We start from the raw sequence: 26,039 nt of genomic DNA on the forward strand, positions 1-26,039 counted from the left end.
AGGCTACTAGCTAACAAACCTCTAATACAGTTTACAGGGGTATGCCATTAATGGATTAAAAAAAAATGTTTTTCTATCATCTGCAGTCGTTTCTCGCTGTTGCCATAGAAACTGCTTCCAGTTTTAAACAACATTAACAAAAATCTATATGAAGATAACTAGCTGTAAATAATATACTTTTTCTTGTTACATACAGCTGGTTTGATTCTTAAATGTATACCTAAATATAACAGAAATAATTTGGGTCATATACAGTGGGGGAAAAAAGTATTTAGTCAGCCACCAATTGTGCAAGTTCTCCCACTTAAAAAGATGAGAGAGGCCTGTAATTTCCATCATAGGTACACTTCAACGATGACAGACAAAATGAGAAAGAAAATCCTGAAAATCACATTGTAGGATTTTTAATTAATTTATTTGCAAATTATGGTGGAAAATAAGTATTTGGTAAATAACAAAAGTCTATCTCAATACTTTGTATATACCCTTTGTTGGCAATGACACAGGTCAAACGTTTTCTGTAAGTCTTCACAAGGTTTTCACACACTGTTGCTGGTATTTTGGCCCATTCCGCCATTGCAGATCTCCTCTAGAGCAGTGATGTTTTGGGGCTGTCGCTGGGCAACACTGACTTTCAACTCCCTCCAAAGATGTTCTATGGGGTTGAGATCTGGAGACTGGCTAGGCCACTCCAGGACCTTGAAATGCTTCTTACGAAGCCACTCCTTTGTTGCCCGGGCAGTGTGTTTGGGATCATTGTCATGCTGAAAGACCCAGCCATGTTTCATCTTCAATGCCCTTGCTGATGGAAGGAGGTTTTCACTCAAAATCTCACGATACATGGCCCCATTCATTCTTTCCTTTACACGGATCAGTCGTCCTGGTCCCTTTGCAGAAAAACAGCCACAAAGCATGATGTTTCCACCCCCATGCTTCACAGTAGGTATGGTGTTCTTTGGATGCAACTCAGCATTCTTTGTCCTCCAAACACGACGAGGTGAGTTTTTACCAAAAAGTTATATTTTGGTTTCATCTGACCATATGACATTCTCCCAATCCTGTTCTGGATCATCCAAATGCTCTCTAGCAAACTTCAGACAGGCCTGGACATGTACTGGGTTAAGCAGGGGGACACGTCTGGCACTGCAGGATTTGAGTCCCTGGCGGCGTAGTGTGTTACTGATGGTAGGCTTTGTTACTTTGGTCCCAGCTCTCTGCAGGTCATTCACTAGGTCCCCCCGTGTGGTTCTGAGATTTTTGCTCACCGTTCTTGTGATAATTTTTACCCCACGGGGTGAGATCTTGCGTGGAGCCCCAGATCGAGGGAGATTATCAGTGGTCTTGTATGTCTTCCATTTCCTAATAATTGCTCCCACAGTTGATTTCTTCAAACCAAGCTGCTTACCTATTGCAGATTCAGTCTTCCCAGCCTGGTGCAGGTCTACAATTTTGTTTCTGGTGTTCTTTGACAGCTCTTTGGTCTTGGCCATAGTGGAGTTTGGAGTGTGACTGTTTGAGGTTGTGGACAGGTGTCTTTTATACTGATAACAAGTTCAAACGAGTGCCATTAATACAGGTAACGAGTGGAGGACAGAGGAGCCTCTTAAAGAAGAAGTTACAGGTCTGTGAGAGCCAGAAATCTTGCTTGTTTGTAGGTGACCAAAAACTTATTTTCCACCATAATTTGCAAATAAATTCATTAAAAATCCTACAATGTGATTTTCTGGATTTTTTTTCTCATTTTGTCTGTCATAGCTGCGGTGTACCTATGATAAAAATTACAGGCCTCTCTCATCTTTTTAAGTGGGAAAACTTGCACAATTGGTGGCTGACTAAATACTTTCCCCCCCCCACTGTAATTAGGAATTAGAATACTAGAGTGGTAAACCCTTCTGGTATAAAAGTCCGCCATTTTAGTCAGAAAGTTGGTCAACCATGGCTTGCCAGTCCTGTGATAAAATTCATTATTTTACACAATATCTTAAGAATTTATCGGCAATGTATGTTTGTTAGCTAGCCAGCCACTTTTCACCCAAATTAACTGTCAATATGCCAACATTCCATTGAAACAAAGCAATCAATCCAGCCATACACAATACACATGTTGTAAATGCAAAAAGTACTGATATTGTATCATGTAATAACATCCAAAGCTTTCCAAGAAAACACTAATGTAGACATTTAAAAAGAAATACACTAGAAACTGTATTTATAATTATATGACTGTATTTTAGGTTGACAATAATTATATATTCACAATTGCTGATACAATCACATACCTTACTTTTATTTCCCTGCATAAGTAAAATCAGGATTATTCCTTTACTGCCATTTATTCCAATTAGATTGGGTTGGATTTTGTCCCTGACCAATATGGCTCCCATTTTCCACCCAATGCTGGTATATTGAGGGTTATGACATCAACGTGGATGACTATGGGTTTTGCCAACGCTGACTTCATAATGCATCTGCTGCCGCTGTGTAAAACAGCAGAGCTGGCTAGCACAGCAAGATACCTATCCCATCCGATGCATATTACACTTGTCCAGAATTCAACGAGTCTAGATAATATTTTAGATGAAATAACGATGCAGGGGTGTATACTGTCGTAAACGATGGGAGTAAATGTCTGCTAGCCAGCTAACGTTAAGGGGCGTGCTAAGCTAGCTAGCTAGCATTGTAATTCCAGGTGTTTTGACAGCCTTCATCGAAGACGTAAATAACATATTTTAAATACTTGGTGAATCTCATTAGCATGGACTCAAATGTGCAGAAGAGACGTGAGAACAAGAAATCACTCCGTGTGAAAGTGATCAGCCTTGGCAATGCCGAGGTGGGCAAGGTGAGTCACCTAGCTAAATTAGATGATTTATTTTCTTTCCTAACAACGTTAACATGACAGCAACTGTACAGATACATGTAAGAAGACAGGTAACTAGCTAGACGACTAAACTCAACTCTACAATTTACGATGGAGTTGAACGGCGACCAGTGTGTGTGAACTGGAGCTCCCACGTCAGTTTTTCATAAAATAAAAAATATTTCCAATTGATACACACGGCAAGGCGTGGATTAACGTGACCACGCCGGAGTAGGGTAGGTACTCTCATTACTCCAATGTAATGTCATTTCAATAAAATCATTACTCCAATGTAATGCCATTTCAATAAAATCATTACTCCAATGTAATGTCATTTCAATAAAATACACTGTCGCATTATACTTACCTCACCGGAAACCAGCTGTGCAGACAAACCTATCATATGGCCCAAAGTAGCCTAAGGCAATATCTCCAGGTTTACACAGGCAATACACATAGCCTGTTAGATACAAACAAGTGTTAGCTAGCGACTTTCCATCATTTTTTAAATGTATTTATTTAACTGTTATTTAATTAGGCAAGTCAGTAAAGAACAAATTATTATTTACAATGACAGCCTACACCGGCCAATCCTGGGCCAATTGTGTACCGCCCTATGGGACTCCCAATCACTGCCGGTTGTGATCCAGCCTGGAATCGAACCAGGGTGTCTGTAATGACGCCTCCTGCACTGAAATGCAGTGCCTTAGACCGCTACGCCACTCGGGAGCACACACGGTCCTGTGTGGCTCAGTTGGTAGAGCAAGACACTTGCAACGCCAGTGTATTGGGTTCGATTCCCACGGGCCCAGAAGGTGCCATTTGAAATACAGCATTTACTACTGTAAGTCTCTCTAGATTAAGAGCATCTGCAAAATAACTAAAATGTCAATCATCGTGGCGTATAGCCTGAAACCATGCGGTTCGTCTTACCTGGTCCTTGATGAAACTTAAGTTGGTAGTCTTTCCTCCTACTGTTGTTCAAACAAAACGGTACGCAACAGCTTTTCATCATTTTAGCTATAAAAGCAGGGTTAGTTAGCTAACCTTAGCTAGCTAAAGAAAGCCCATTGGAATCGGCTCTTTAGCTGATAATCGTGGCAGACTGTCGCATGGAATGTTAGCATGAACAGATGTACATTTTTACACTTAAAATCAAAGTGTTTTTAGGTATTATGTAGTTTTTTGAATAAAACAACATGGAAGTATGTTAAAAATGACCAACCAAGCATATCCCAAATATTTATTGAATGATCAAAACAAATAAAACAGCCGTTGTTGGTAGTGATGCAACACAAAAATATGACATTTTTGTCTGATACCGATATCCAATATTTTTATTTTACCGACCTTTAAAGCTTTCTACTACAGTTAAATAGTTAACACACACACACATGGTCGCAGCAGTCTAAGGCACTGCATCTCAGTGCAAGACGCGTCACTACAGTCCCTGATTCGAATCCAGGCTGTGTTATATCCGGCCGTGATTGGGAGTCCCATAGGGCGGCGCACAATTGGGTTTGGTCGGGGTAGGCCGTCATTGTAAATAAGAATTTGTTCTTAACTGACTTGCCTAGTTAAATAAAGGTTACACACACCACACTGACCAAAAAGTTATTTTGTTGACATTTACGTATGTCTCCATTACCAGTAAAACATAATCAAACCTATTTCTTTCACTAACTTGCTGTGCTGTTTCGTTGTTCATTTGTTCAGTCGTTTCATTCTCAACCAGGATTTCTATGGAACGCCGTTTGGGTGTTTGCGTGTCAAAAAAGATAACACTATTTGACGTGTCAAATAAGCTTGGTGACCAATCAGGACCTGAATATGACTGCACGTCACATAATAATTTAACGCATTTATATATTTTTTTATGTAGTTATTACACATTGATTGCACTTCCACTTGTATTTCATGTCACAACGATTCATTGATACGTATGCTATGATGCTGGTAAAGTTGCGTCTCGCACCTACAGTGCTGGTCATAAAACAAGCTAGCTAGCTCATGGATACAAACAATGTTCTTCCCCAAAAACATAGCAAAACAACATAATCTGTTTCAGTAGCTATAGTTAGCTTTATAGGTAGGTCTCATCATCTAAAATAACCCTAATTTATAAGACAGGTCTTATTTGATTAATGCTGGTCGGACACATCTATGTGAAGCTAGCCACAATAAAGATTAGCCACAATAGTGGACTTTGCGGTTAGCCTTCAAAATAAAAGTATGTCGTTGACAGTGATGCAAATGAATACAAATAGTAGAATTATGCCATAATTGAATAGATTGTGCTAAACGAGTTTGAAATGTTTTTATATAAAATCAACAAAATACAATAATTTGTTAATTTGACAAAAAGCTGTTGAAATCACACTGGATGTATTGTACTTTAGAATTGCATTGGGGGCTTACTTATTTCACTGTACGGCCTTACCTATGGATTGTGGATCAATGACATGGGGAATCAGTCTACTCAGTGACACCCAGAGAACATTAGCGTCATAGCTGTTATTGTGGGACTCTGAAACAACTGTGAATTGAACCACATTTATTGTCAACCTGTGTATTGAACACTATTCCAGAGGAAAAACAATACTGTGTGGATGTTCTGGAGTCTGATAACTCTGAGGAGGACGTTGGGAAGAAAATATCTTGGGTATTGAGTAGACTGATACCCCATTTCATTGATCCCCAATCCTTAGGTAAAGCTGTGCGATAGGAATGTCAATACACACAATAGGCTGACTGGGGAGGTGATTTCACACAGTCACAGTCCCACAATAAGAGCTACAATGCTAATATTTGCGTAAACTCTTCACAGTTGTGTTCTGTGGGTGTTACCGAGTAGACTGATTTCATTACTTCACATTCCAACCTTGTTTAACATTATCTAGTCTAAATATGGCATGATTCCACCAATTGTAGCCTTCTGCATCACTTTCAAAGAGGTACTTTTATTTTGAAGGTAAACCACAAATTCCACTGTTGTGCCTAATCCTTATTGTGGCTAGCTTCACAACACATAACCCGGTCCGGTCGAGCATCACTAGCCAGATTAAACTAGCTGGCTGCTTATAACTTCAGCTATGGCTAGCTATTTATTTTCATGAACTGAAGTTCAATTTCAATAGGCAAACAACAAGTGGCTACCTAGCTAATACTTACTCACAAGGATTCCTAAATCATTGTTAAGCATAATGAAAATGACTGCAGTTTCTACTGGTCATTGTTTTCAGGCTGGTTGTATTGGTGCTAGCTAGGTACCAAGCTAAAAGTAGCTACCCCAGAAGTTGCGGTCAAACAAATAATTCTTTATTGCCAACGTGGTATTGTAAACACGTTGTTTGTGGCCGGTGTTTGCTTGTTTGCAGACTTTTTTGTACAGCTTTGACAGTGCTAGTGTATATTTTGTATGTATGTATGTCGTGAAGCTAATAGCAGTGATGCTATTACTGTGTAACTCCGGTAGGGCAACATCTGAAAAATAGCGCACTTGGTAGTGTGTACCGGTTCTCGACCAGTCGGCGAAAGCCAACATCACACACGACAGAGAACGGTTGATTGTCAAGGGCAATGAATTCCATTATCCTGGCGTTAATGGATTTCGTCTTTTTGAGTTGTCTCGCTGAAAATGTTCTTACTCTTTCAAATGACTTCTCGACTTGTTGACTGCTCGGTCCACACAACAGACATTGTGGGCAAGGTTAGAAATACTGTGTTGCACGTGAAGAGCAAAATTTTACGCGTCGTCATTACGTCATGTACCTACGTTATATAGGTATGGACCTAATCTACCTACGTTATAGAGGTATGTACCTCATCTACCTACGTTATAGAGGTATGTACCTCATCTAACTATGCTATATAGGTATGGACCTCATCTACCTACGTTATAGAGGTATGGACCTAATCGACCTACGTTATAGAGGTATGGACCTAATCGACCTACGTTATAGAGGTATGGACCTAATCTACCTACGTTATAGAGGTATGTACCTCATCTACCTACGTTCTATAGGTATGGACCTAATCTACCTACGTTATAGAGGTATGTACCTCATCTAACTATGCTATATAGGTATGGACCTCATCTACCTACGTTAAAGAGGTATGGACCTCATCTAACTATGCTATGTAGGTATGGACCTCATCTACCTACGTTAAAGAGGTATGGACCTCATCTACCTACTTTATAGAGGTATGTACCTCTACCTACGTTCTATAGGTATGGACCTCATCTACCTACGTTCTATAGGTATGGACCTCATCTACCTACGTTATAGAGGTATGGACCTCATCTACCTACGTTATATAGGTATGGACCTAATCTACCTACGTTATATAGGTATGGACCTCATCTACCTACGTTATATAGGTATGGACCTCATCTACCTACGTTATATAGGTATGGACCTCATCTACCTACGTTATAGAGGTATGGACCTCATCTACCTACGTTATATAGGTATGGACCTCATCTACCTACGTTATATAGGTATGGACCTCATCTACCTACGTTATAGAGGTATGGACCTCATCTACCTACGTTATATAGGTATGGACCTCATCTACCTACGTTATATAGGTATGGACCTCATCTAACTACGTTATAGAGGTATGGACCTCATCTACCTACGTTATATAGGTATGGACCTCATCTACCTACGTTATAGAGGTATGGACCTCATCTAACTACGTTATAGAGGTATGCACATCAGCTTTGACATCGGTTTTGCACATCGGCGTTAAACTAGACATCGGGCCGATACCGATATTGGCATTTTTAGCTAATATCGTCCGATTCCGATATGTTCACCGATATATCGTGCATCCCTAGTTGGCGGGTTATGAGTAGAGGAGGCAATTTAACTTGGGAGTAAAGACAATACCCTACTCGGGGGTGTGGTCACTTTAAGCCACACCTCACAGTGTTGATCTATAGGTTGTGGCTCCAGTAGATACCTTCTCAAGGCCATAGAAGCTGTGAAACATACAACAGGAGACCACTAAGGTATAATAAGAACGGTGAGACAGGTAGCCTACACACACTGGCCAAGATGTTCAGCTGGCAGACAGACAGGCTGGCAGTCAGACAGACAGACAGACAGGCTGGCAGGCAGACAGGCTGGCAGGCAGACAGACAGGCTGGCAGACAGACAGACAGACAGACAGACAGACAGACAGACAGACAGACAGACAGACAGACAGCTGGAAGAAGTTTCTGATTGACAGAAATGTGGGGCATAAAATAACGTTATTAACCCGGTTCCCATGCTTTTAAAACAACGGTTCTGTTTCTGAACAGTATAGATCACTTTCGTTTTCGGTTCTGTTCCCTGAACCAGATCCAACCCCTGGTTATCAGGATCTTTGCTACTTTGTTACTCCACTTTGTTACTACACTTTGTTACTACACTTTGTTACTACACTTTGTTACTACACAGATAGAACAATGAGCCAGATGTTTTACCAGTTTTATACATCTGAAACATTTCCACTCACCATTAAATATGGTGATGAAAGGAAGCCCAGTGGCCGGCAGTGGAAGAAGATGGAATGAGATGAATTTGGATCACATTTTACAATGGAGCAAAAAACCTCCGCTGAACAGATGCATGTAAATCATTTAAGTCAATATTCAACAATGAGATGATGTCCCCCTCTAAAGCATGCCAGCCAGCTAGGGTAGCCTATCGCAGAATGCATCAATACCATCACGACCACTGATCATCCATGCTTACATGGCAATTGCTGCATTGAATGAAATATAGTTTCCATGTGTAATGTGCTCTATATATGTATTATATTTGTTACTTTATACACCTCTACTACTTTTTCTTGATTACAGAGCTGCATCATCAAGCGATACTGTGAGAAGAGGTTTGTGCCCAAGTATCTGGCCACCATAGGGATTGACTATGGGGTCACCAAGTAAGTTGTCCCCAATGATGACACATGTTGTAGCAGTAAGAGGCATATACTGAGTTTACAAAACATTATGAACACCTGCTCTTTCCATGACATAGACTGATTAGGTGAATCCAGGTGAAAGCTAGGATCCCTTATTGATGCCACCTGTTAAATCCACTTAGATGAAGGGGAGGAGACAGGTTAAAGAAGGATTTTTAAGCGTTGAGACAATTGAGACATGGATTGTGTCTGTGTGTCATTCAGAGTGTGAATGGGCAAGACAACAGATTTAAGTGCCTTTTAACGGGGTATGGTAGTAGGGTCCAGGAACCGGTTTGTGTCATGAACTGCAACGCTGCTGGGTTTCTTAATGTTTTGTACACTCAAGTGTATTTCTATCATTTGTAGACCAGATGCACAGCTCAGTTCCGTTACTGTCAGATCGTTTTAAGTAAAGGAGACAAGTGGACTGTAGTACTGTGTGGATGATCACACACCATAGTGGTCATCTTTTTTCTCTAGGATCTCCATCTCCTTTGGTTACTGTTACTATCATGTACATTTACAGCTCTGCGTCGGTGATTTAGTGGTAAAAAAAAACAAGTGGCGCAGCAGTCTAAGACACTGCATTGCGTTTCTAGAGGCATCACTACAGACCCTGGTTCGTTCCCGGGCTGTGTCACAACCGGCTGTGATCCGGAGTGTGATAGGGCGGCGCACAATTGGCCCAGAGTCGTCCCGGTTAGGGGAGGATTTGGCCGGTGGGGTAGCGGCCGTCATTGTAAAATAAGAATTTGTTCTTAACTGACTTGCCTAGTTAAATTTAAAGGTTAAATTAAATTAAATAAATTCCTCCTGCATGCGTTTTGCAGCCTGCCTCAGCCTCACCACAGAGCACAACACCACTGTCTGTCTCAGTAGACTCTGGAAAGTTGGGATGAGAACTGCTGACGTCCATTTAATGTAAGCTTTTCGCTTCATCTTTCTAGCCAAAGCCCTTTACCATTCATTACTGCAATAGAAGTCTCTGCCGGCAGCTAGCCACCTAACTGACTGACATATATATCTAGCTACAAGTGACTATTTACCAGTTGTGCACTTATTCTCCAAGAGTCTGGTTTTCTTTGTTTGGAGGAATACCTGCAGACATGGCAGGAGTCGTGGACGATTAAACAAAACCAAAAAATCATATCTGTCCGGCATGTTTAAATCCACTGTCAGCAGCATCTTTAGTTCCCTACCGACTCTGAGCTGGAGTAGTCTGGCCATCGGCCTGTGACCCGACAGGATGTACTTAGCCATTTGAGAGAGTGGTGAATGTGCTAATCTGAGGGGGGGCAATCAGGAGGAGGCAGGCAAACATAACGAACAAGCAACTGTTTATGATTCCACTTGTTCGCAAAGAGGCAGGCGTGTTTAGAACTCAGAACAAGAATATAAACGTTCTGAGCTTTGATCAACACTAGGAATGCAATAATAATTGTGTAAACGATAATTAACGAAATCCCTGCTCTGCATGAAGTACCCCTGATGTGTGCATTTTACCAGTAAGCCTACTAGTACCCCTGATGTGTGCATTTTACCAGTAAGCCTACTAGTACTCCTGATGTGTGCATTTTACCAGTAAGCCTACTAGTACCCCTGATGTGTGCATTTTACCAGTAAGCCTACTAGTACCCCTGATGTGTGCATTTTACCAGTAAGCCTACTAGTACTCCTGATGTGTGCATTTTACCAGTAAGCCTACTAGTACTCCTGATGTGTGCATTTTACCAGTCAGCCTACTAGTACTCCTGATGTGTGCATTTTACCAGTAAGCCTACTAGTACTCCTGATGTGTGCATTTTACCAGTAAGCCTACTAGTACTCCTGATGTGTGCATTTTACCATTAAGCCTACTACTACCCCGATGTGTGCATTTTACCAGTAAGCCTACTACTACCCCGATGTGTGCATTTTACCAGTAAGCCTACTAGTACCCCTGATGTGTGCATTTTACCAGTAAGCCTACTAGTACTCCTGATGTGTGCATTTTACCAGTAAGCCTACTAGTACCCCTGATGTGTGCATTTTACCAGTAAGCCTACTAGTACCCCTGATGTGTGCATTTTACCAGTAAGCCTACTAGTACTCCTGATGTGTGCATTTTACCAGTAAGCCTACTAGTACCCCTGATGTGTGCATTTTACCAGTAAGCCTACTAGTACTCCTGATGTGTGCATTTTACCAGTAAGCCTACTACTACCCCTGATGTGTGCATTTTACCATTAAGCCTACTACTACCCCGATGTGTGCATTTTACCAGTAAGCCTACTAGTACCCCGATGTGTGCATTTTACCAGTAAGTCTACTAGTACCCCGATGTGTGCATTTTACCAGTCAGCCTACTACTACCCCGATGTGTGCATTTTACCAGTAAGCCCACTAGTACCCCTGATGTGTGCATTTTACCAGTAAGCCTACTAGTACCCCGATGTGTGCATTTTACCAGTCAGCCTACTAGTACCCCGATGTGTGCATTTTACCAGTAAGCCTACTAGTACCCATTGTTGAGAACCACTGCTGTAGAGACTACTGAAGTCTGACTGATTGGGTGTTTTCTTTATCTCCATCAGAGTCCAGGTGCGTGACAGAGAGATCAAAGTGAACATCTTTGACATGGCAGGACACCCCTTCTTCTATGAGGTCAGTGACTACCTTACTGCCTTATTAATTTTCTATGAGGTCAGTGACTACCTTACTGCCTTATTCATTTTCTATGAGGTCAGTGACTACCTTACTGCCTTATTCATTTTCTATGAGGTCAGTGACTACCTTACTGCCTTATTCATTTTCTATGAGGTCAGTGACTACCTTACTGCCTTATTCATTTTCTATGAGGTCAGTGACTACCTTACTGCCTTATTCATTTTCTATGAGGTCAGTGACTACCTTACTGCCTTATTCATTTTCTATGAGGTCAGTGACTACCTTACTGCCTTATTCATTTTCTATGAGGTCAGTGACTACCTTACTGCTTTATTGAGCTTCTATGAGGTCAGTGACTACTTTACTGCCTTATTCATTTTCTATGAGGTCAGTGACTACCTTACTGCCTTATTAATTTTCTATGAGGTCAGTGACTACCTTACTGCTTTATTGAGCTTCTATGAGGTCAGTGAGTACCTTCCTTCCTTATGGATCTTTTATAAGGTCAGTGAGTACCTTACTGCCTTATTAATTTTCTATGAGGTCAGTGAGTACCCTATTGATCTTATATGAGGTCAGTGAGTACCTTAATGCCTTATTGATCTTCTGAGGTCAGTGAGCACCTTACCACCTTATGGGCTCCCGAGTAGCGCAGCGGTCTAAGGCACTGCATCTCGGCGTCACTACAGACCCTGGTTCGATTCCAGGCTGTATCACAACCGGCAGTGATTGGGAGTCCCATAGGGCGGCGCACAATTGTCCCAGCTTCGTCCGGGTTAGAGTTTGGCCCGGGTAGGCCATCATTGTGAATAAGAATTTGTTCTTAACTGACTTGCCTAGTTAAATAAAAAAATAAATTAGATTTATCTGACGTTTATTTTATCCGGTTAGATTACAAATCTATTTTTCAAGAGAGACCTGGCCAAAGTAGTGGAACATAAAGTTGAATTCAAAGACATATTTAAAACGTGAATCATGGTCCTGTTATCCTTCTAGCATACTGGAAAATACTTTTACACGTCTGACCAGAAAAACATCTACACTTTCATGTCCAGACACGCTGTCTGTGTGTTGACTGTGGATTTTCTGCTGTTTCTATACTGAATGAAAACATGAGATGCACTTCACTACTGCGTTTGACTCAATGATGATTTGTGTAACAACAGCACCTCTTACTGGTGTAATAATAAATTGCTTCACAGGAACAGCATGGGTATATTCATTATGGAAACCGGTTATTGTTTAAGAACCAAACGATAGCAAACAGAATGAAACAGGGAAGGATCCTACCTGCATCTGTCCAATAGAAAAGAGAGCGGCAGGTAGCCTAGTAAACGAAAGGTCACTGGTTCGAATCCCCAAGCCGACTAGAAGAAAAATCTGTCGACGTGCCCTTGAGCAAGGCACTAAACCCTAATTGTTGCTGTAAGTCGCTCTGGATAAGAGCATCTGTTAAATGACTAAAATGTAGATAATCCCGTTTGGAGAAACTCTGTCGGTTTCTGTTGCAAAATGTTTTGCCACAGACCTAACGTTTTGCAACAGAATCTGCGCTTAACCCTCATTACGCAGATTCTGTTGCAAAATGTTTAGTCTGTTGCAAAATGTTTAGTCTGTGGCAAAATGTTTAGTCTGTGGCAAAATGTTTAGTCTGTGGCAAAAGGGGAAATAAATAAATATAGGTTGTATTTACAATGGTGTTTATACTCCACTGGTTACCCTTTTAACAGGCAACAGGTCACACATGTTGTTATTCTCTGTCTCTCTGTCTCTCTATCTCTCCATATCTCTGTCTCTCTCTATCTCTCTGTCTCTCTATCTCTCCATATCTCTGTCTCTCTCTATCTCTCTGTCTCTCTATCTCTCTATATCTCTGTCTCTCTCTATCTCTCTGTCTCTCTGTCTTTCTCTCTCTCTGTCTGTCTCTCTGTCTCTCTGTCTCTGTCTCTCTGTCTCTCTGTCTCTCTCTGTCTCTATATCTCTCTGTCTCTCTCTATCTCTCTCTGTCTCTCTACTCTCTGTCTCTCTATCTCTCTGTCTCTCTCTATCGCTCTGTCTCTCTATCTCTCTGTCTCTCTCTATCGCTCTGTCTCTCTCTCTATCTCTCTCTGTCTCTCTCTATCTCTCTGTCTCTCTATCTCTCTATATCTCTGTCTCTCTGTCTCTCTCTCTCTCTCTATCACTCTGTCTCTCTGTCTCTCTCTTTTCTCTCTCTCTGTCTCTCTGTCTCTCTATCTCGCCGTCTCTCTCTGTCTCTATCTCTCTGTCTCTCTGTCTCTCTATCTCTCTGTCTCTCTCTATCGCTGTCTCTCTATCTCTCTGTCTTTCTGTCTCTCTCTGCCTCTGTCTCTCTCTGTCTCTCTCTCTTTCTCTCTCTATCTCTGTCTCTCTCTATCTCTCTTTCTCTCTATCTCTCTCTATCGCTGTCTCTCTATCTCTCTGTCTTTCTGTCTCTCTCTGCCTCTCTGTCTCTCTCTATCTCTCTGTCTCTCTCTCTATCTCTGTCTCTCTCTATCTCTCTTTCTCTCTATCTCTCTGTCTCTCTGTCTCTTTCTCTTTCTCTCTCTCTGCAGGTTCGTAATGAGTTCTATAAGGACAGCCAGGGGGTGGTGTTGGTGTATGATGTAGGTCTGAGGGAGAGTTTCGATGCGTTGGACAGCTGGCTGGGGGAGATGAAACAGGAGATGGGTTCCATGGTTAACATGGAGAGCATCGTTTTCGTTGTGTGTGCCAACAAGGTGTGTGTGGGTGTGTGTGTGTGTGTGTGTGTGTGTGTGTGTGTGTGTGTGTGTGTGTGTGTGTGTGTGTGTGTGTGTGTGTGTGTGTGTGTGTGTGTGTGTGTGTGTGTGTGTGTGTGTGTGTTTTTCAAGTTTTAATGTCACATGCAGGAGTACAGTGAAATGCCTTTCTTACAAACTCAAAACCCAACAATGCTAATCAATAACAAGGTTCATTGGACTTAATACCGTGTACGTGTGTGTGTGTGGCCGCCAGGTGGATCTGACTAAGCGTCGTGTAGTAGACGAGGGAGTGGGCAGGCTATGGGCAGAGTCTAGAGGGTTCCACTACTTTGAGACATCAGCACAGAGCGGAGAGGGCATCAGTGAGATGTTCCAGGTATGTATACACACACAGCTGGTTACCTCATAGATGGATGGATAACGAATCACCGATACGCATCGTTTTCCCTATTCAAATGTTTAAGATACAAGTGCATCGGTCTGCGGACCCATAACCGATCTAAATGTAGCATGCATCGGTCTTCCTTCTCTCTGTCTTCCCTCTCTCTGTCTTCCCTCTCTCTGTCAGCCCTCGCTCCGTCAGCCCTCGCTCCGTCAGACCTCTCTGTCTTCCCTCTCTCCGTCCGCCCTCGCTCCATCTGCCCTCGCTCCGTCTTCCCTCTCTGTCTTCCCTCTTTCCGTCTGCCCTCGCTCCGTCTTCCCTCTCTGTCTTCCCTCTTTCCGTCTGCCCTCGCTCCGTCAACCCTCTCTCTGTCTTCCCTCTCTCCGTCCGCCCTCGCTCCGTCCGCCCTCGCTCCATCTTCCCTCTCTCCGTCCGCCCTCGCTCCGTCCGCCCTCGCTCCATCTTCCCTCTCTCCGTCCGCCCTCGCTCCGTCAGCCCTCGCTCAGTCAGCCCTCGCTCCGTCAGCCCTCGCTCCGTCAGCCCTTTCTCCTTCAGCCCTCTCTCCTTTCTCCTTCAGCCCTCTCTCCGTCAGCCCTCTCTCGGTCAGCCCTCTCTCCGTCAGCCCTCGCCCCATCAGGGTCTAACTGCATGTAACTGTGTTGACAGTCATTGATCTACAAGTCATTGTGAATACTGAGCAACCCCAGGGAATATCAGTAGCCTAGTCAAACAGCACTGTGACCAGCTTTGTACACCAGGCAGCCTGTTTCTGATCTTGAACATCTGTGGCACCTTCAGCATTCAAATGCTAAAATGGCTTCATTAGTTGAGTGACAGCCTATGTCATTTTCTAGGTTATTGTTATCTATGCGCTGTTGAAAATGTGTGTTTTTACCGGGAATACAAATTAGCTGCTGAATGGGGTTTACAATATATTTTATTTTGATCGTTCAGATTCACCATCAGCAATAGTTTTGGTAGTTCTGCTTTAAACAATCATACATGGTCATTTTTTAGATATACACGGTCAAGTTAATCATTTCATAACGAGGGACACCAATCACTTTTTGCGAGGCGCACTGCGCACTGCATTCGATTTTGAAGTCCAACGTTGTGCTATATATTGATTGGCTATGTCATAGCTCATTTGTAAACGCTAAATATCGATACATTATTAGCTCAAACACTTCATCTGCAAAAATTATAAGTGAATTAGTGGGTGATTTCAGAACCAAAGTGGGGGGGGCAAAAAACAGGCTAAATTGCCTCCTAATCTGATAGTGGTAGTGGGGTGGTAGATGTCTAGTCTCCTTTATGACTCTAATCTGATAGTGTTAGTGGGGTGGTAGATGTCTAGTCTCCTTTATGACTCTAATCTGATAGTGTTAGTGGGGTGGTAGATGTCTAGTCTCCTTTATGTCTCTAATCTGATAGTGGTAGTGGGGTGGTAGATGTCTAGTCTCCTTTATGGCTCTAATCTGATAGTGTTAGTGGGTGGTAGATGTCTAGTCTCCTTTATGACTCTAATCTGATAGTGGTAGTGGGTGGTAGATGTCTAGTCTCCTTTATGGCTCTAATCTGATTGGTGGTAGATGCCTAGTCTCCTTTATGGCTCTAATCTGATAGTGGTAGATGTCTAGTCTCCTTTATGACTCTAATCTGATAGTGTTAGTGGGGTGGTAGATGTCTAGTCTCCTTTATAGATAGATACTGTAGGTAGATGATAGATGCAGTTAAAGTCAGATGTTTACATACACCTTAGATAAATACATTTCAACTCAGTTTTTCACAATTCCTGACATTTTATCCTAGTAAAAATTCCCTGTCTTCGGTCAGTTAGGATCAGCACTTTATTTTAAGAATGCGAAATGTCAGAATAATAGTACAGAGATTTATTTCAGCTTTTATTTCTTTCATCACATTCCCAGTGGGTCAGAAGTTTACATACACTCAAATAGTATTTGGTAGCATTGCCTTTAAATTGTTTAACTTGGGTCAAACGTTTTGGGAAGCCTTCCACAACCTTCCCACAATAAGTTGGGTGAATTTTGGCCCATTCCTCCAGACAGAGCTGGTGTAACTGAGTCAGGTTTGTAGGCCTCCTTGCTTGCACATGCTTTTTCAGTTCTGCCCACAAATTTTCTATGGGATTGAGGTCAGGGCTTTGTGATGGCCACTCCAATACCTTGACTTTGTTGTCCTTAAGCCATTTTGCCACAACTTTGGAAGTATGTTTGGGGTCATTGTCCATTTGGAAGACCCATTTGCCACCAAGCTTTAACTTACTGACTGATGTCTTGAGATGTTGCTTCAATATATCCACATAATTTTTCTTCCTCATGATGCCATGTATTTTGTGAAGTGCACCAGTCCCTCTTGCAGCAAAGCACCCCCACAACATGATGCTGCCACCCCCATGCTTCACGGTTGGGATGGTGTTCTTAAACTTGCAAGACTCCCCGTTTTTCCTCCAAATATAACGATGGTCATTATGGCCAAACAGTTCTATTTTTGTTTCATCAGACCAGAGGACATTTGTCCAAAAAGTACGATCTTTGTCCCCATGTGCAGTTGCAAACCGTAGTCTGTCTTTTTTATGGTGGTTTTGGAGCAGTGGCTTCTTCCTTGCTGAGCGACCTTTCAGGTTATGTCGATATAGGACTCGTTTTACTGTGGATATCGATACTTTTGTACCTGTTTCCTATAGCATCTTCACAAGGTCCTTTGCTGTTGTTCTGGGATTGTTTTGCACTTTTCGTACCAAAGTATGTTCGTCTCTAGGAGACAGAATGCGTCTCCTTCTTGAGTGGTATGACGACTGCGTGGTCCCATGGTGTTTATACTTGCGTACTATTGTTTGTACAGATGAACGTGGTACCTTCAGGCGTTTGGAAATTGTTCCTAAGGATGAACCAAACTTGTGGAGGTCTACAATTTTTTTCTGAGATCTTGGCTGATTTCTTTTGATTTCCGCATGATGTCAAGCAAAGAGTAGGCCTTGAAATACATCCACAGGTACACCTCCAATTGACTCAAATGATGTCAGAAGCTTCTAAAGCCATGACATCATTTTCTGGAATTTTCCAAGCTGTTTAAAGGCACAGTCAACTTAGTGTATGTAAACTCCTGACCCACTGGAATTGTGATACAGTGAATTATAAGTGAAACAATCTGTCTGTAAACAATTGTTGGTAAATTACTTGTCATGCACAAAGTAGATGTCCTAACTGACTTGCCAAAACTATAGTTTGTTAACAAGAAGTTTGTGGAGTGGTTGAAAAACGAGTTTTAATGACTCCAACCTAAGTAAACTTCCTACTTCAACTGTAGCTAGATGATAGATTGTAGTGATCTTTGTGTGTGTGTGTGTGTTCTCCAGGCGTTTTTCTCCTCCATAACGGACATGTGTGAGAATGGCGGGAAGCGCCCGGTTGCGGAGGTCACTGTCGGCTTCACCAAGGAGCAGGCCGACACCATCCGACGCATACGCAACAGCAAGGACTCCTGGGATATGCTTGGGGTAAAACCTGGAGCCACACGGTAAGAGCAGGGGTCAGGAGTCCAACATGGAGCCTCAGGCCCAGTCCAGAAACCCCTGATCCCCTTACCAGGGGTGTCTTAAGTCATTCCATGGAGGGCCGAGTCTCTGCTGGTTTTTGTTATTTCCTTTAAATTTGTGGCCAATTAAGACCTAGACAACCAGGTGAGGGGAGTTCCTAACTAACCAATTGAGACCTAGACAACCAGGTGAGTAGAGTTCCTAACTAACCAATTGAGACCTAGACAACCAGGTGAGGGGAGTTCCTAACTAACCAATTGAGACCTAGACAACCAGGTGAGGGGAGTTCCTAACTAACCAATTGAGACCTAGACAACCAGGTGAGGGGAGTTCCTAACTAACCCATTGAGACCTAGACAACCAGGTGAGGAGAATTCCTAACTAACCAATTGAGACCTAGACAACCAGGTGAGGGGAGTTCCTAACTAACCAATTGAGACCTAGACAACCAGGTGAGTAGAGTTCCTAACTAACCAATTGAGACCTAGACAACCAGGTGAGGGGAGTTCCTAACTAACCAATTGAGACCTAGACAACCAGGTGAGGGGAGTTCCTAACTAACCAATTGAGACCTAGACAACCAGGTGAGGGGAGTTCCTAACTAACCAATTGAGACCTAGACAACCAGGTGAGGGGAGTTCCTAACTAACCCATTGAGACCTAGACAACCAGGTGAGGAGAATTCCTAACTAACCAATTGAGACCTAGACAACCAGGTGAGGGGAGTTCCTAACTAACCAATTGAGACCTAGACAACCAGGTGAGGGGAGTTTCTAACTAACCAATTGAGACCTAGACAACCAGGTGAGGAGAATTCCTAACTAACCAATTGAGACCTAGACAACCAGGTGAGGGGAGTTCCTAACTAACCAATTGAGACCTAGACAACCAGGTGAGGGGAGTTCCTAACTAACCAATTGAGACCTAGACAACCAGGTGAGGGGAGTTCCTAACTAACCAATTGAGACCTAGACAACCAGGTGAGGAGAATTCCTAACTAACCAATTGAGACCTAGACAACCAGGTGAGGGTAGTTCCTAACTAACCAATTGAGACCTAGACAACCAGGTGAGGAGAGTTCCTAACTAACCAATTGAGACCTAGACAACCAGGTTAGGGGAGTTCCTAACTAACCAATTGAGACCTAAACAACCAGGTGAGAGGAGTTCCTAACTAACCAATTGAGACCTAGACAACCAGGTGAGGAGAATTCCTAACTAACCAATTGAGACCTAGACAACCAGGTGAGGGGAGTTCCTAACTAACCCATTGAGACCTAGACAACCAGGTGAGGGAAGTTCCTAACTAACCAATTGAGACCTAGACAACCAGGTGAGGAGAATTCCTAACTAACCAATTGAGACCTAAACAACCAGGTGAGGGGAGTTCCTAACTAACCAATTGAGACCTAGACAACCAGGTGAGGAGAATTCCTAACTAACAAATTGAGACCTAGACAACCAGGTGAGGGGAGTTCCTAACTAACCAATTGAGACCTTGACAACCAGGTGAGGAGAATTCCTAACTAACCAATGACCTTAATTGATCAGTGAAGGGAGGACTGATGCAGACACTCAGCCCTCCATGGATTGAGTTTGACCCCTGTTCCCTGGACACTTGGAATGAATGTGACCCCTTTGCCCAAGACACTTGCACTGAAGTTGACCCCTGTGCCCTAGACACTTGGAATAGCTCCAATGACACAATGACCTGTCCAATCGCTCAGAATGACACCAAACCTGTCCAATCGCTCAGAATGACACAATGACCTGTCCAATCGCTCAGAATAACACAATGACCTGTCCAATCGCTCAGAATGACACAATGACCTGTCCAATCGCTCAGAATGACACAATGACCTGTCCAATCGCTCAGAATGACACAATGACCTGTCCAATCGCTCTTAGATAAGTGTCTAGGGGCTAGAGGTTGTTATGACAACAGGGGCTTAAGAAGATCAGGAGGAGGAAAGATCATCTCTTCTTAACCCCTTCCTGTCTATTACTGCAATTAGACCCTGTTGCCATGTTACCATGCAGTCCCACTCCAACAGCCCACTCAGTCACGCTATCCTATCCTCTACTCTGTCAATTCATCCTCCACAATCTGATCAGCACTCAATTAAATGAAATGTGTTTATTGACATGACAGGTTCATGTTGGCAAAAGGAGAGAGAACACTTTATTTGGATAGTCTGTAGAGCATCTACAGATGGACTGACTATCAGCAATGTTTAACCTATCTACTAACCCTAGTTCTAACCTTAACCCTAAACTTAACCCTTACCCTAACCCTTATTCTAACCCTTATTCTATCCCTAGCCCTTATTTTAACCCTTATTCTAGCCCTAACCCTTATTCTAACCCTAACCCTTATTCTAACCCTTATTCTAACCCTAACCCTTATTCTAACCCTTATTCTAATCCTTATCTTAACCCTAACCCTTGTTCTAACCCTTATTCTAACCCTTATTTTAACCCTAGCCCTTATTTTAAAACCTAGCCCTAACCCTTATTCTAACCCTTATTCTAACCCTTATTTTAACCCTAGCCCTTATCTTAACCCTAGCCCTTATTTTAACCCTAGCCCTAACCATTATTCTAACCCTTATTCTAACCCTTATTTTAACCCTAGCCCTTATCTTAACCCTAGCCCTTATTTTAACCCTAGCCCTTATCTTAACCCTAGCCCTTATTTTAACCCTAGCCCTAACCCTTGTTCTAACCCTTATTCTAACCCTAATTCTAAACCTAACCGTAGCCTTAGCAAGCGGTTGCTTATCAATAGATAGTTTGTTGATAGTATGATCATCTGTAGAGCCTCTATATTGGACTATCTGGACTATCCAGACCAGAGAGAGAGAGTAACAGCAGAACTAGAATGAGATTATATTTATATGGGACGAACTCTCTCTTTACCTCTTTACCTCTCTCTCTTTCTCTCTTTACCTCTCTCTACCGCTCTCTCTTTCTCTCGCTGCCTCTCTCTTTCTCACTCTCTTTCTCTCTCCCTCTCTCTCGCACTCTCCCTACTCTCTCTCTCGCACTCTCAAAAAACAGACTTCTCTTAGTAATTTCTATCTTCCCTGATATGAGGCAGCTAGGTGTGTGTGTGTGGAGGGGATTGGGGGCTTGGATTTAGCGAGGGGATTAGAAGACAGTGGAGAATCTCATTACTCATTACTCCGTCCACCTGACAATCAACTTCTTCCACACACACGGCGGCTTCAGCAGTGCCTTCCTCCTGGTCTAACTTTGGTTCCTGTTTGTGTTTCCAGGGAGGAGGTTAACAAGGCATACAGGAAGCTGGCTGTGCTGCTCCATCCGGATAAGTGCGTTGCCCCGGGCAGCGAGGATGCTTTCAAGGCCGTGGTGAACGCTCGCACCTCCTTGCTCAAGAACATCAAGTAGACACTCCACCAACCAACGCCAGCTAGGGACTCCGGTCAATGATCTACACTTCACATGGGCACCCTGTCCCCTCGCCCCAGACCGTCATTAGCCTTTTCTACCCTCTCCCATCCCCATCCCCCTCTCCCATCCCCCTCCCTGCTCTCCACCCCTCCCACCAGGTGCCATTACATTTAGCTACAACAGTGTTTTATAAAGTCGCTACTGATAATGTGCCACAGCAACTCTGTCTCTCTGTAAGGAAGACTATCAATGCTTTAAACTGTCATCTTTCAAACACTGCAGAGAGAAGTCAATGGAAGTCCTGGTAAGTCATTAACTTGGTCCTAACCAGTAAGGCGGGGAATTGCCAGGGACCTCACGATACGATATTGGTCACAATACTTAGGTGCCGATATGATATGGAAACAAGTTTTGATCAGTCATGGGGAGAAAAAAAGTGCTGAAAATGAATTTGTTCCCTATTTAAAAAGGAGATGGAGAACAAGCTATGAAGGATAAATGTTGGTGCAGCCAACAAGAATTATATTGCAATATTGTCAAAAAATTATATCCCGATATGTGACTGTATCAATTTCTACTAACCAGATGTTGTTAGCTCTGGTCCAGAGCTAAGGAAGGCTCAACATCAGCAAGCTGCACACACGTAACACCCTGGATAAGAGCTATAGGTGCTGTAAACATGAATGGTTGTAATAAGGTGGGTAATGCTAAAACATATTCGGCACCTTTTTTTGCTGTCCCAGACAAATTTTCCTGAAATCCTATGAACGTGGACTAGGATCACTACGTCGGGACTCGTAGTTTGAGCGGGTCGAGAACACACCGATGATGGCTGTTCCATTTTCCAGACCCTCGTCGGATGACCCGATTTTATAATTTTCTGACGTCAGAAATGTTGGTCTGTCATCTTGCAGGGATGTGACTAATGGACCATTTTTCTTAATGTTTAAACGGGTTTGAGAAGCACTGGTCTATACTAGACTACAGTCCCTACTCTGCCCTCTGGACAAGTTTGGCCTCATCCTTATAAATACTTACCCCAGCCAACCCCATACAGTATAACTCGGTGTTCACAGCGTATGCTGTGTTTCCTTCCTCAAGACATTTTGTGTCTCCACAGCCACAGATTCACCGAGGGGTGTAGTAACTAACTGAGAGATGGGGAAACTGCACCAAACAAACCTCTTAAGGAAGTGCCAACCTTGGCTCTAGAGAATCACATGTAGATCCACCATCCCCCACTACAGAGCCCCAGCTCTCAGTAGACCAAACCAAAACCCTGTTTGGCTATAATACTCTGGATCATCAGTCACATCCTGTTACTCATCCAAAATGTGTTAGATACCCCCCCCCCGATATATCTTTTCTATTCCTATATTGTTGTAGTTGATAATGACGACATATTGTTCCAATCAATGTCATCATTCCACCTTCAAAAAACGTTTACTGAAATGTCTGCTGATGACTTCATAGCTGACAGAGCACCTGATTGGTGGGTAGAGCTATGACATCAGCAGTGCCAAACCCTAACATTGGTGTTTACATGATGATGATGATAGAGATTGTAATCATAGAATACAATCTATAGAAAGGGTTTTGGAGCCTCTGATCCTATTGACTTGAATGGGGAGGCCCGTTCTATAGATTGTATGTCTGTGAGAACCTGGAATAGGAAATTATGTTACCAAGCACAATCAATTAGTTAAACCTGCTCACCTGACCTACATTTTCTTCAATAACTTCATATGTTTAAGAAGATACATTTTGAAAATGGCATCTTATAATTAACACAACAACCCATAATCCAAGTTTTTTAAATAAAAATGTAAGAATAATAAGATAATTGAGCAGCTTGTAAAAGGGAGCAGCTTGTAAAAGGGAGCAGTTTGTAAAATGGAGCAGGTTGTAAAAGGGAGCAGGTTGTAAAAGGGAGCAGGTTGTAAAAGGGAGCGGAGGCATGTAAAAGGGAGCAGGTTGTAAAAGGGAGCAGATTGTAAAAGGGAGCAGCTTGTAAAAGGGAGCAGGTTGTAAAAGGGAGCAGCTTGTATAAGGGAGAAGTTTGTAAAAGGGAGCAGTTTGTAAAAGGGAGCAGCTTGTAGTAGGGAGCAGCTTGTTAAAGGGAGCAGGTTGTAAAAGGGAGCAGGTTGTAAAAGGGAGAAGCTTGTAAAAGGGAGCAGCTTGTAAAAGGGAGCAGGTTGTAAAAGGGAGCAGGTTGTAAAAGGGAGCAGCTTGTAATAAGGGAGCAGCTTGTAAAAGGGAGCAGGTTGTAAAAGGGAGCAGCTTGTAATAAGGGAGCAGCTTGTAAAAGGGAGCAAATGTAAAAGGGAGCAGGTTAACTTAGTGAATGTGTTTTCTGATACGGCCCACTGGGTATTTTAGACAAACTTGACTGAGGTGTTTGTTTACGGCTCCTATTGGTCCAAGTGACTGACATGTTAAAGGTCCAATGCAGACATGTTTATCTCCATATCAAATCATTTCTGGGTAAAAATTAAGTACCTTAATGTGATTTGTTTTTAATTCAAATGGTCAAAAAGAAACAAAAATAGCTTATTAGCAAAGAGCAATTTCTTAATTTCACTGTGGGAATAGTCTGAGTGGGGAAGGTAAAATGGAAAACTATCTGTTATTGGCAGAGAGGTTTGGAACTCTCTTATTGGTCTATTACCTAATTCACCGCCCGGTGACGTCACCAGGCAGGCCAAAACTCCATCCCACCAAAACAGGCTGAAATTTCAGGCGTTCTTTTCAAACAGCTCTTACACTAAAAGGGCAGTATCATCATTTTCACAATTTCACAGTATTATTCCAACCTCCATAGTGTGGAAATATATATAAAACACAGAAAAATCACGTTTTTGACTGCACTGGGCCTTTTAAGGTACAACTAAGACATGAGAAGATGGATGATTTAGCCTGAGTAGTGAGCATGGTATTTAAACACGCAGACAGATGTGTATATGAAATCCATACTATTTATATTTTTATATCACCACCAGAAGAGTGAACATATACTGTATGACTATAAAGATAGGTAGTGGTACTTCCAGACCTGTGTAATATGTATTGAACTATGATTTGTTTCTTTCATCATGTATAGTATGTTTATATATGTGAATATTTATGGTGATGATTTATCTATTTGATAAGAGGATATTTATTGAACTGAATTGTTACTGTGAAGCATGTTTTGAACCAGGCAGAGCAGAGCACAGTGAGTGAACAATGACAACAGAGTGAGTGATCACTAGCTTCGATACCGTGTGGTAGATACGGTGTGTTTACCTTGATTAGCTCTGTGAGAGACTGTGTGAATGAATAACAGGGAGTTATGATGTGTTAGTGTTGACATATTAGTAAGTGTTAAGACGTGACTGGGGGGGGGCGTGATACCTTGTCTCCAGCTGTGTGATTGGCTGGGTTGGGGGAGGTACCTTGTCTCCAGCTGTGTGACTGGCTGGGTTGGGGGAGGTACCTTGTCTCCAGCCGTGTGACTGGCTGGGTTGACTGTCAGTTAGTGGCGTCAATTAATATTTTGTCTATTCATTTCATGTTTTGTGTGGACCCCGGGAAGTGTAGTTGCTGCTTTTGTAACAGCTAACGTTGATCCTATTACTGTAAAGAAATAGTATGTTAGAGTAATTTTACAGGAGGCTTCCGTATTACAGTTAATAACAGTATTTTTCAACATTTTGCCCAATATGTAAACATTATTAAAGTGACCAGTGTTCCATTACTAAAGTGACTAGTGATTCTATGACTATTTAAAAAAAATATATAATAATCTTATTTACAATGACGGCCTACACCGGCCAAACCCGGACGACACTGGGCCAATTGTGCGCCGCCCTATGTGATTCAGGCTGGATTCGAACCAGGGACTCTAGTGTCAGCTCTTGCACTGAGATGCAGTGTCTTAGACCGCTGCACCACTCGGGAGCCCCAGCCTTGAGTCTTCTTGGGTATGACACTATAAGCTTTTCACACCTGTATTTGGTGAGTTTCTCCCATTCTTCTCTGCAGATCCTCTCAAGCTCTGACAGGTTGAATGGGAGCGTTGCTGCACAGCTATTTTAGGTCTCTCCAGAGATGTTTGATCGGGTTCAAGTCCGGACTCTGGCTGGGCCACTCAAGGACATTCAGAGACTTGTCCCGAAGCCACTCCTGCGATGTCTTGGCTGTGTGCTTAGAGTCGTTGTCCTGTTGCAGTATCTAAGGTGCAGGATAGGGTAACCAGGTGGTAGCCTGGCTAGTGACCGTGACTAAAGTTCAGGGCAGAATTCTGGGTGGAGGCTATTGATGGCTATTTAACAGTCTGATGGCCTTGAGATAAAAGCTGTTTTTCAGTCTCTCGGTTCCAGCTTTGATGCACCTGTACTGACCTCGCCTTCTGGATTATAGTGGGGTGAACAGGCCATGGCTCAGGTGGCTGAGGTCCTTGAGGATCTTTCTGGCATTCCTAGGCTGGCCTCTTGGTGGC

General features: G+C 42.7%; 1 protein-coding gene across 1 annotated transcript; it reads left to right on the plus strand.

Moving 5' to 3' along the window:
* Nucleotides 1–2,418: 2,418 nt before the first annotated feature.
* On the plus strand, nucleotides 2,419–25,300 carry LOC106611405 (dnaJ homolog subfamily C member 27). Its single transcript, XM_082955807.1, has 7 exons — nucleotides 2,419–2,842; nucleotides 8,715–8,797; nucleotides 11,392–11,461; nucleotides 14,038–14,202; nucleotides 14,459–14,581; nucleotides 17,967–18,127; nucleotides 21,424–25,300. Exons 1-7 carry the CDS (start codon nucleotides 2,756–2,758, stop codon nucleotides 21,554–21,556), a joined length of 822 nt encoding a protein of 273 aa, XP_082811933.1. The 5' UTR covers nucleotides 2,419–2,755; the 3' UTR covers nucleotides 21,557–25,300.
* The last annotated feature ends 739 nt before the right edge of the window (nucleotides 25,301–26,039 follow it).

This window comes from Salmo salar, chromosome 09 (genome assembly GCF_965601325.2).
Source record: "Salmo salar chromosome 09, fSalSal1, whole genome shotgun sequence".
Classification (NCBI taxonomy): Eukaryota; Metazoa; Chordata; class Actinopteri; order Salmoniformes; family Salmonidae; genus Salmo; species Salmo salar.